At 39.0% G+C, this 13,139-nt stretch overlaps 1 protein-coding gene across 1 annotated transcript; it reads left to right on the plus strand.

Moving 5' to 3' along the window:
* Window positions 1-7,330: 7,330 nt before the first annotated feature.
* On the plus strand, window positions 7,331-9,778 carry LOC127250546 (uncharacterized). The gene is made up of 2 exons (XM_051273877.1): window positions 7,331-8,721; window positions 9,389-9,778. Exon 1 carries the CDS (start codon window positions 7,424-7,426, stop codon window positions 8,057-8,059), a length of 636 nt encoding a protein of 211 aa, XP_051129834.1. The 5' UTR covers window positions 7,331-7,423; the 3' UTR covers window positions 8,060-8,721; window positions 9,389-9,778.
* The last annotated feature ends 3,361 nt before the right edge of the window (window positions 9,779-13,139 follow it).

Here is a 13,139-nt window from a genome sequence, read left to right on the forward strand (position 1 = left end):
AACACCTTCATGAATCCACACGAACTGTTTGACGCTTGTGAATGATTCTTCCATCTCTCACATAAGCTGCATTCCTAAGGCTCAAAAATTAACCCTCTCGGTTGATTGAAATCGCTCCAATGGATTGTTGGAATCTCTCCGAAAAAAAGGAAACTTCTTCAAAGTGGTAGTTACTTTCTCTGAAAATGTATGGAATGAATGTTTTACAAGTAGAATATAAGGAATATATGCTAAAAAGGCCTAATCTAATATGGGCCATACATATAAATTAAAAATCAACGGCTCACAACCTCTAAACAAAGTAATGTCTTTGATCGGGTACGGGTCGCGATTGGTCTGCCGATATTCGGGTTTGGGTCACCCGATACCATGTCATCCTCTCCCCCTTCAGCTGTCTTGTCCTCAAGGCTAGGCTCCACCACAGTAGAAATATCATCGGCATGATCAAATAGACTCAAGTCGGAAACATTGAAGGTCGCGTTCACGCCAAACTCTTCCGGAAGTGCAATGCGGTAGGCATTGTCGTTAATGCGCTCCAATACATGATATGGTCCAACTCCATGAGGGGAAAGTTTCCCACACCACAGCCCCGGGAAACAATCTATACGCAAGTGCACCGACACCCAATCGCCGAGTTCAAATATCACACGCTTCCTTCCTCGATTATCATATCGTGCATATGTCGCGACCGCCTTGTCAATATTCTCTCGTACTTTGGCATGCAGCTCCTTAATTGATGTAGCACGATCCCTGCCACTAAAATTCAAATGCTCACTACTAGGTAGTGGCAGTAAATCCGTAGGAGTTAAGGGGTTAAAACCATAAACAACCTTAAATTGAGACAAATGAGTAGTAGAGCTAACATGTCTGTTATAAGAAAATTCAACATGGGGAATGCATTCATCCTATGTCCGCCCACTATCATTTACCATAGCACGTAACAAACCTAACGTGCGATTCACAGCTTCCGTTTGGTCATCCGTTTGGGGGTGACATGTGGTAGAGAAAAGTAAGCGCGTCCCAATTTCATGCCAAATACTCTTCCAAAAATAAGATAAAAACTTCACATCCCGGTCCGAAACAATGGTTTTTTTGGAACCCCATGCAATCTCACAATCTCCCGGAAGAACAACTTCGCCACATGACTAGCATCCGTTGTCTTCGCACAAGGTATAAAGTGCGCCATTTTGGAAAACCTGTCAACCACTACAAGAATTGAATCTTTAACACATGGTGTCCGAGGTAAACCAAGAATAAAATCCGTAGAAATGTCCAACCAAGGTCCCTCCGGAGTGGGAAGAGGAGTATACATACCATGTGACTTCAAAGTACTCTTTGCTACTCTACAAACAAGACATTTATCCACAAAAGAATCAACATGTTTACGCATATGTGGCCAATAAAAATGAACACTAAGAACATCAAAAGTCGCATGTCTTCCAAAATGTCCAAGCATATGACTATCATGACTCTCATCAATCAAAACATCCATAATGCTATATATGGGAATGCACAACTTATCACCACGAAACAAATAGCCATCATGCATATAATAATCATCAAAACCATGTTTTTCACATCTCCTAAATATATCACCAAAATCTACATCATGCTCATACAACTCACGGATATGGGCAAATCCAACCAAATGTGCACGAGTATGATTAACTAAAACAAACCTCCGAGAGAGTGCATCAGCAACTACATTCTCCTTCCATTTTTTATACATAATAACATACAGAAATTGTTCAATAAAGCTTACCGACCGAGCATGACGCTTACTGAGTTGTTGCTGCCCACATAAATGCTTAAGGGTCTCATGATCCGTGTGAATTACAAACTTCTTTGACAGCAAGTAATGTTGCCAAACTCTTAAAGCTTGCACAACCGCATATAATTCATTGTCGTATGTCGAATAGTTAAGAGCGGCCCCATGGAACTTCTCACTATAGTATGCAATTGAGCCTCATTCTTGCAACAACACGGAACCTATGCCAACTCCACTAGCATCACATTGTACTTCAAAAGCCCGCTCAAAGTTTGGTAATCCCAAAACTTGAGCATGTATCAAGTTGTCTCGAAGCTTCTCAAAAGCAGCCATATGACTTGCCTCTCACTTAAACGGAACATTCTTCTTCAAAAGGGAGTTTAGTGGGGCTGCTATCATACTAAAATGTGGGACAAAACACCTAAAGAATCCGCACATTCCAAGAAATCTCCGAACTTCAGCTACACTAGTGCATTTTTCCCATTCTTGAATCGCCACAACCTTAGCTTCATCAACCTTAAGACCATCTTCACCTACACCAAAACCAAGGAAAACAATTTCATTAGTGCAGAATATGCATTTCTTTATTGTACCATACAATTTAGCATTTCTTAATGCATCAAAAACTTGTCTAACATGCCCAAGATGATCCTCCAAACATATACTATAGACAAGTATGTCATCGAAGTATACCATAACAAACTTTCCAATAAATTCTCTCAACACATGGTTCATCAATCGCATGAAAGTGTTGGCGCATTTGTCAACCCGAATGGCATGACTAGCCACTTGTATAATCCAAACTTGGTTTTAAAAGTTGTTTTTCACTCATCTTCCGGCTGTATACGAATTTGGTGGTAGCCACTTTTTAAATCAATCTTTTTGAACACCTGTGCTCCATGTAATTCGTCAAGCATATCATCTAGAAAGACATCCTCAAACTCCTTAAGCAAGTCTACAAAAGGAGGAGAATGAATCAAAATCTATCACAAGTATATCTTTTAGTAAAAGAATATAAAAGTAACTTCCCTCATCTTGGTTACTGTTTTGGCGAATTTCGTTATTGAACTCTTTGAGACTAAGCAATATTTTGCCGTCGTCCCCCCCCCCCCCCCCCGAAGATTTCGCCGAAACTGTAGTGGCAGCCCCCTTTTGTTTCACCACATCACACATAGATCTACCCAAGTATTCAGCATCACGACGTACGGCCTCAGGTGGTAGGGAAGAAATGCTCAGCTTCTTACCATTCTAAGAAAAGGTTATTTGATTTTTGTACCAATTGTACAAGACACGCCGATCAAATTGCCAAGGACGTCCCAAGAGAAGATGACATGCGATCATGGGACACACGTCACGAAACACATCATCGTTGAATCCACCAATGGAAAATGTCACTCTTGCTTGCTTATCCACACGAACAGCCCCTTCGTCACTCATCCAATGTAAACTATATGGTTTCGGATGAGCGGTAGTATTTAAACACAACTTCTCTACCATATACGAACTAACAACATTAGTGCAACTGCCCGAATCAACTATCATGGATATGGTACGCCCTGCTACCTTGCAATGACAATGGAACAAATTTTCTCATTGTTCATCTTCCCTACGGTTTGCATCTTCACGTGGTAGAGATGTCAAGGCTCGCATCACCATTAAACTTAAAGGATCCTCATCACAAACTTCCTCAACAACATCACATTATCTTCAGCAACTACTACGTCATCACCATCACCATCACCATCGCCATCATCTACATAACCCCATTCGTCATTCTCTAAAATCATAACAGTCCGCTTATTGGGACATTGGCCTACATAGTGCCCTTGCCCATGGCACTTATAACATGTCACAATCTTCTCTTTCCTATGCCCCAACTCCTTTCCCTTGAACCTTACAACAGCATCATCCTTTTTGTCTACTATTTTCGCCTTGTCTTTATCCACATTTTTATCAGAAGGCCTTGTGGAAACTACTCCCTTAGAACCGGTGGAAGAGAAGAACAAAGTTACAGCGCTGGTTGGAAACTTCCTTTAATAGGAATGCCCGGTTGATGTTGGTCTCTTGAGCTGATCCTCCTATTTGATTGCCAAATCCACAGCTTCCCGAAGAGAACAAAAATGGTGCAGCTCAACCGTATCGGCTATCTCACGCCTCAAACCCTTAATGAATCAAGCCTCTGTCAAGGATTCACTCTCATCAATGTCCAACCTCATCATCAAAATTTCCAGCTCCTTAAAATAATCTTCTACCGACTTCGAACCTTGCACCAAGGATTGCAACTTAATACTCATATCCCGCTCATAACTATCCGGCACAAAGCGTCTCCTCATGATCTCCTTCAGTCGTGTCCAAGTATCAATTGAATTTCTTTGATGTCGCTCCCTAAAGTGTCTCTCCTTCTCCCACTAAGTCAAGGAATAATCTCTGAACTCATAGATTGCCATGCGGAATTTCTTGCCTTCCGAATAATTGTGATAGTCGAACGCCATATCACACTTGGTTACCCAATCCAAGGAACTCCTCCGCCCCGCCTAATCCTCCGAAAGTGGACAGGGTAATCTTAATGGTGGAGAGATCGTCATCCAACCCACTGCACCGATGATGAGTTCGATCATTGAACAAGTAATCCGAAGTGTGCTATAGTGTGAGACCGACCTCATCAAAGGGCTCAAATCGCGGTGATGTGAAGATTCAGCCACGGCTTCTTTTTCCCGAACAGTAGCAGCTACTCCAAAAGGGATCCCTGTTTGAGCATTCTCCAAAAATGATAGTCTATGATTGATATCATCCAAATTTTTATTCACGGTATACTCTACATGATCCCAAGTCGTTTTTTGTTGCATGGACAATGTTTTCTCCATATTAGCTTCCAATTGCTGCATATTAGACTCCAATAGTTCCTTCATTTGTTCAAAAGAATCCATCTTGCACTCAAAAGACAAACTATATATGTATATCGAAATGTTAGTATCCTCACTCTCATTCACAACACTCAGAAGGAAAAATCAAAAACAACCACGATCATGAAAGGGAAGAAACGAGCGCAACTACCTCAAAACAGAACGTAGGAATCCTTCAAATGCAATACTCAAGAGAAGCATGAAATACAGACGCATCAACTAGGGGAACAAAACTAGAAAATTCGACCCCAAACTATAAGTGCGGAATGTCAAATAAAGGTCGATACAAATACTTTTCCTCAATTAAGCAACTAGTCGAAATCAAAATCCTAACGCATAGGTGAATAAGAATCATCAACAAACTCTCAACACACTCAAGAGACAAACCCAGTGAAACAACTCCCACAACACGGACTAGGAACCCTTAAAATACAACATGACTACTACAAGAATATTAATCGATGCACTGTAATAGAATACTAAGGTGTGTTGCTCAATTTTTTTTTTTTGTTTCTATTTTCTTTATATATATATATATTATGCTCTAGGTTTTTACTTCATGTTAGCATGCCTTTTTCAAAACTGGATTGCCATCTTGGCTCTTTCAATGCAATTTTGCCACACATTTTAACAAAACATAGGGCAGTGCATAACAGCTAACTTCAAACGCAATTTTAGAGGGCTATTCACGTCCAAATATCATGATTCCAAAACTTACAATCGAATTCAAGGAGTTATCTAACAGAAAATACAAGAATCACTCAGAAAATCCTAGCCAATCAAGAGCAGTTAATAAAACAAACCGACTGCTCAAAACAGAAAACAGAAAGTTCAACCCCAAAACTTTGTACTGACCGATCTCTGTATTCCAGGAATTTTTAGACGATTTTGAGATCGAAGCACTGCAAAGAAGTGCTCACTGTATAGAAAATTCAATGCCAATTCTGAAACCTCCTCACAATCTAGAATCGGAGTTTGTATGCAAAAGCTACGGCCAAAATACGATCTACCAACAAAACTCAGAAATTTCACTCGATTCACCCCCAAATCACTCAATTCTTTGATCACCTTGATGCGATTAGACTCTAATTCAACTATATTGATTAATCAAGGCCTAAGAACACTTAGAAAACTATGAACAAGGCTTGCTAGTGCCGGCCAAAAATTACTACTAATTGTATTTTTTAGATCAAATTCAAGAACACTACTCACATTTGACAACTAGCAATGGATTGGAACTAGCATTCATTTCTAACAATTATCAACTATTTCCAATAAAAAAAAATTCAATAAATCTTCATCACGGACTGGAATTTATAGATTTCCAAACAAAATATAATATCAAAAACAGACTGGAAAAAAAAACGGATTGGATCAAAAAAGGCATTGAGACATATGATAGAACACATTGAGATCAACTCGAAACAAGTATGATAACCGCTCTGATACCAAATTTTTATGACATGGATAGGATCAAATCTATGACATCTAATTTCAATTCAAGAAAAGAATCAACTACGAAATCGAATAAACGAACCGGCGGATAATTTGGAATCAATCGACGAATACTCCTCTCGAGCAAACACATTCTTGAATCCACACGAACTGTTTGAGGCTTGTGAATGCTTCTTCCATCTCTTACGTAAGCTGCATTCCGAAGGCTAAAAAATTAGCCCTCTCGGTTGATTGGAATTGCTCCAATGGATGGTTGGAATCTCTCTGAAAGGAAGGGAACTTCTCTGAAAATGTATGGAATGAATGTTTTGTAAGTAGAATACAAGGAATATATGCTAAGAAGGCCTAATATAATCTGGGCCATACATCTAATCTTAAAATCAACGACTCACAACCTCTAAACAAAATAATGTCTTTGATCGAGTACAAGTCGCGATTGGTCAGTTGATATTCGGGTTTGGGTCACCCGATACCATGTCAGAGAGCCTTTGATAGGGAAGATCCAATGCCCTAATGTACGTATGCATGTTTAAAGGCTTAACGCACAATTACTGCTGCAGCTGTAACTTTTTCACCAATAAATAAAATTTACATGCCCTTCCTTCCTATATTGCTTGTTTCTCAATAATTGTTTAATTTGGTGGTATTCACTTATTTATTGCCAGCGGCATGTGACTAGAAGAAACACATGCAAATGCAATTGTATATGTGTGTATATATATATATAATTGTACGTTCTCTGATTCCAATGGTGCTACTTGATTGATATAGTCAAACTTATTATACTCTCAACTCAAGACAGACTAGAAACTCATGCAAATGCAAATGCAAATGCAAATGCAATTTGCTTGCTGAAGCGATGTCATATTGCTACTCATTCCTCACGTTGGACAGAAAATGCTTTCCTTAAGTAAATGCCGAATCTAAGAGGGCAGGCAATAAAACACACAAATAAATGTCTCCTCCTCCTTATTTTTATTACTATTAATGAATGGAGTGCATGTGACCGCCGTCCACCATATATTACCATCATTTATTTCTACATGGAGTATTGTATTGTACTGTACAAACATAAATAAATAAATAAAAGGGGAAAAAGTAAGTAGTATTATACTGTACTATAGTTTAATAGTTGACTCTGGCGAGGAGAGGAATCTCATCACTTAATTACTCACTAACTCACAAGTTATATTATTATATTCTTGCTTCTCTCCTCCAGACCTCCCCACCCCACCCCAGTTCAGATCGATCTCTCTCTATATAAACACAGACACAGAAGCCCAGAAGGAGAGAGAGAATGGAGTCGTCATCGGGAAAGTCTAACAAGATAAGAGACATTGTTAGGCTTCAACAGATCTTGAAGAAGTGGAAGAAAGTTGCCCACACCAGCGCCAAGGCCAAGGCCACTGACTCCTCATCTGCTGCTGCGACTAATAGTAGTAATAGCTCATCATCGTCGTCGTCATCGAGTGGGAACAGGGGCATAAAGTTTCTAAAGAAAACACTGTCCTTTTCGGACTTAGGTGCAGGTGGTCATGTTCCAAAAGGGTACATTGCGGTTTGTGTCGGGAAAGAAGAGAAGAGGTTTGTGATCCCGACTGAGTATTTGAGTCAGCAGCCCTTTGGCCTTCTGCTCACACAAGCCGAGGAGGAGTTTGGCTTCCAGCAACAAGGGGTCCTCAAGCTGCCATGTCCAGTCGATTTGTTCCAGAGTATACTCAACACCATGGAACACCTGGTGGAGCAAGACAAGAATAATAATAATAATAATAATAATCCTATTATGAAGCTGAAGAATAACATTGACATAGCTGCTCATCAATGCCATCATCATCAACCGGGCACTAATGACGACGACGACGACGACGTAGCTCATCATCGCCATCTACTACTACTGCAACACCACTTCTCTAAGACCCAGTTGTGCAAATGACCACGATTCACCAATACTAATTACTGCATACATTTACTATTTTTTATTACTATTATTATTTTTTCGATTAATTCTATCTTCTCCAAAAGGCATTATAATTTATTTATTAGTCTGTATTCTGTTTCCGGCCGGATATATATATCAATATATATATATTATATAAAGGCATGTGATGTAGCATCCTTGTGTTGTTGTGTTATATTGGAGACATACAACTTTCTTGATCATTCACTCGCATGCAGTCCTCAACAAATTTGCGTGCCCCAGAAGTCAACATAAATACGCTTTTTTTTTTAAAAAAAAAATTGTTATTAATTAGATCTATCCTCTTTACTTTACTTGTGAAACTACTTATTAATTAATCAATTATCAATAATGATAGTAGTATGTTGAAATGCAAGCAAAGAGACAGCGGCTGATCCTTCTATCCACTGGCGCCACCACAGCCTGCCCCACCACCTGTCCCATCTCCCAGGTCTCCTCCGCCGCTACCACCACCACTTTCTTCTCCGCATCTCTGCCACCTACAAAACCCCCACCGCCAAAGCCATCACCAGCACCACCGCTGCAGCCACCATCAGGCTCCACTACCACCATCACTTCCTCCACCACCACCATGGCAGCTTTTTAACAAGAGAAATGTGAACATCTGCTCTGCTCAGGTTCATAGTTTAGAGGATAATAATTTAAATTTTATTTATTTCCTAGTGATAGTGATGATATATTTTGTATATATGACCTTTTTATTAAATATATTTTTTATTTTTTAAGATTCATGATTATATTTGTGATAATATTATTTTAAAAATATATTTATCATATATTACCCCATAATTTAATTTTTGATCGAGACTTTGAAAAAGTCTGAGACGGCCTGACCGCCACTTGCACAACTCATCATCATCTTCAAAGATCAAGATCCAACGATTCATATTGGGTCAGCATGATCCGTCCCGAAGAGATAAACTAAAGATTCAAGTAGATCAAATTCATAGGGATGGGTGGTACGGACTGATGCAACATTAATTAATTAATTAAATCTCACATGACATGCATGTGCGCCATCTATGGAACCAACTCCCGCAACAAGAGCAATTGCATTAATTATTTTCATCGGGAATAAATAATCCTAACCGACCCAAATATATTTAATTTGTTGGGAAATATATATAAAATTAACTGTGTTGGTGGCAACATTAATCATTCAAACTCGCACATGATATGCATGTGCATTCTATGGATCCAAAACAAGATCAGTAATATTTCTTCTTCATCATTACTTGTTCTCCCTTTTTCTTTTATTTTTTCCCCTAAATTTTGAACTTTCAGTGCCCGCCATTTTCCAACCTTCGCTGCCGCCAGATGATGCTTGCCGTTACCCTTCAACGTTGCCGCGTGCCCATGGTCCTCTTTCAGTGAGCGATTGCGAGGAGATGGACCCAAAGTCGCCGTCGGTTAGTCGAGAAGGTTTTTTGGTCTGTGTAGATGGGAAGATTAAAAGCGATGCAAGGAGACGAGGAAGATGACAAGCGAAGTGGGATTGTAAAAATGAGTCACAGAGGTGTGTTTGTCTGGGGGTTTGGATGAATAGTAAAAATTTTGAATTTGAATAGTTGTATGATGTGATATAAATAGGTGTTGATGTGATGTTTTGAATGTAAAATTGATTTTTAGTATAATATAAAAAATAAAAAATAGGTGTTTGATTTTGTTGAGATATTTTAGATATTCAGTTTTAGATTAAGTAGATTTATATTTATATTTGATCTTATTCATAGATTAAATTACTTAGATTTGAGTCTATCGAGTCTGTTTTGTATTGTCTATATATAGGCTCCTTATTTTGATAATTAATAAGAAAATCTCATTATTTTTCCCTAAAATTTCTAACATGGTACCAAAGCTTATTTTTCTCATGCCGTAGATATAGTCTATCAACCTGCGTTTCTCCGGGTATATTCAACCTGGATTGTACCCGGAGGTCTTGTGATTGTGAAATCATGCTATCTACCATTTGTCTGTTGTCTGCGTCCAATTTGAAATCTATCTGCTATCTGTTTGTTGCCTGCATGCAATCTGAAACCCGTCTGCGATTTGTCATCTATCCGCTGCTTGTCTGTTACCTGCGTGCGATTTGAAACTTGTCTGCGATTTGCTATCCGTGCGCTGCTTGTCTGTTGTTTGCGTGCGATTTGAAACCTGTTTGTGATCTGTCATCTGTCCGCTGCTTATCTGTTGTCTGCGGCGCGATTTGAAACCTGTCTGCGATCTACCATTTGTCCGCTTCTTTTATGTTGTCTGCGTGCTATATGAAGCCTGTCTGTTGCCTGCATGCGATATGAAACCTGTCCGTGATCTGCCATTTGTCCGTTGCTTGTCTATTGCCTGCGTGGGATCTGTTTGGTATTGCGATCTATCTGTTTTTCGCCTTCGGTGGAGTTATGTCGTTTTCGGCTTCGTGGAGAGTCATCTCATTTTAGGCTCCGGTGGAGTCATCTCGTTTTCGGCTCCGGTGGAGCCCTGTCATTTTTTGCTCCAGTGGAGTCATATCGTTTCGGCTCCGGTGGAGAGTCATCTCATTTTCGACGGCTCCGGTAGAGTCATCTTGTTTTCGGCTCGTTTTCAGCTCCGGTGGAGACCTGTCGTTTTTTGCTCCGGTGGAGTCATCTCTTTTTCGGCTCCGGTGGAGTCCTGTCGTTTTCGGCTCCGGTGGAGTCATCTCGTTTTCGACTCCGGTGGAGTCATGTCGTTTTTTGCTCCTGTGGAGTCCTGTCGTTTTTTGCTCCGGTGGAGAGTCATCTCGTTTTTTACTCCGGTGGAGAGTATCTCGTTTTTTGCTCCGGTGGGTGGAGAGTCAACTACTAATTTTATTTATGTTTTCTTTTTGCGTTTATATTCAAATTTCTCGTCAAACTCAAGTTGGTTTCTGTTATACCACTTGAGTTTGAGGGGGGATGTTGAGATATTTTAGATATTCAGTTTTAGATTAAGTAGATTTATATTTAGATTTGATCTTATTCATAGATTAAATAACTTAAATTTGAGTCTATCGAGTCTGTTTTGTATTGCCTATATATAGGCTCCTTATTTTGATAATCAATAAGACAATCTCATTATTTTCCCCCAAAATTTCTAACAGATTTGATATTTTTGGGAGGAAAAAATGGAATCAATAGTGGAAATTAAATCCAATCCCCCAAACAAACACACCCCTAGGTGTAAAAGCTGTCGGTAGGAGCCCTGATCTCGTGCCTTAAATTGAGGGTGTGTTTTGACAGGGAGTTCGGGGAAAATTTGAATTTATATTTGGTTTTTATTTGAATTTTCAAATGGATTTGAATTTATATGTTTTTTTTCGTGTTTAGATTTAAGTTGAGTTTGAAAAATTTATATGTATGGATTTGATGGTTATAGATATAATATAAATGTATATTAATTTATATAATTTACTTATAAATTTATATTATAGCTATATATATTTCTAAATTTTTATTTATCTGCATTATAAAAATTTTTATTTTATACAAAATTATATAATATATATTATAAAAACGGTGAATTGGAGTTAAATCCCTCCTCATCATATTGATTTGGGATTCAGCCCCTAATCAATATACATTTGTCTGCACTCCTCTTTTTTTTTATTCGTTCTTCTTCCTCCCTACTTGTTTTTTTCTTCCTTCTGTTTCTTTTCGCGCGAAAAATTCTTCTCAATCCGTTGTCCTCTTCCGTGAGCTCAAAAGCCACATCCCGCGCAGGTAAGGTTCATTTCTCTCCCATTCCTTAATTGTTCGCCCGATTTTATATCGCCGGTTGTTGTCTGGTTCGATTGGAAAACTCCCTAGGACACTCTCCGGCTCTGGTTCCCTGTCGTCGGTGGTCGGTTGATTCGGTTGAAGAACTCCCGAAGGCTGTCACCGGAAATCTTCAAATCGACACTACTTTCTGGTTGGCCTGGGTCCACGGTTGCCGTCCTTGGATCGTCCTCCGCAGTGGCCCGTCTTCGTTGTTCTCCGGTGAAATTAGCTTTACCAGGTGTGTTGTTGTATCGATATCTATTGGATTAGTTGGAAAATTTTTATTTGGAAGAAAATGTTTGGGTATTATTTTGGGTGATTTTGATAATAAATTCCGTTGCTATTTAGGGTTTAGGGGTAATATTTATTTTGTGAAATGGGTAATTTGTTGCTATTGAGGATCAAGACATTACTAAAATTCCGTAAGAACATATGATTTTAGCGTATTCTGCGTAAGATTTTCTAATCTCCCATACGACCTAATATAGTTCATACATCCATTGGTTGGATCATTAGGTTTCGATGGATATGGAGCAAAGTAGTCTAAAATTATTAATTATCTGTTCCTACGAAGGTGAGCATCATGTAATTGGTTCAGAAGAGGGCACCATGTTGGAGTATCTTTACCGGAATCTATTGAAAAGATGAAATAAGGTGAGTATTAAGGCAGTAAAACTTCAATATATTGCACCTATTCAAAAAAGCTACGTGACGTCATTGTGTGACGATGATGTCGCCAATATGTGGAGAATGCATATCTTGTTAAATGTAATGTTTGTGGATATGATTGAACAGTGTAGGAGCGAGCACCAGAGCGTGCCTCTCCGAAGTACGGTTGGACGTAGATACGTTACTCATCATTTGTAATTAAGTAGTCTTTATTCAACTTTGTTATAGAATACAGTCATAATTGTGCCTTATGAAAGAATGCAGTCTGTAAGCACTTATAAATTCATGTTCAACACATCTAAAAACATGTTGTTTATAGGTTACGTTAGTAATAATTCTTTCATGATATTGGCATACAACAATACCGTAGTATATTGTTGCGATGTTGTTTGTAGGTAGTAAGTATCCACCTCCGCAATTTTGTAGTAGCGCGGTGCAGAACGAACCACTGAAGAGATTGTAAAGATATGTAGCGGGGATATAACGTCTTGAAGGTATTTAAAAATGTTCTTTCCTTCTTTACACGCCACTGCCAATATCCTCTAGCAATCCGGTTTAGGTAGGTGTACCATAATCGATGCGTTGAAATTTTTGTAGCCCGTGGCATTTACTGC

This window comes from Andrographis paniculata, unplaced genomic scaffold (genome assembly GCF_009805555.1).
Source record: "Andrographis paniculata isolate CXL003 unplaced genomic scaffold, ASM980555v1 Contig37END, whole genome shotgun sequence".
Classification (NCBI taxonomy): domain Eukaryota; kingdom Viridiplantae; phylum Streptophyta; class Magnoliopsida; order Lamiales; family Acanthaceae; genus Andrographis; species Andrographis paniculata.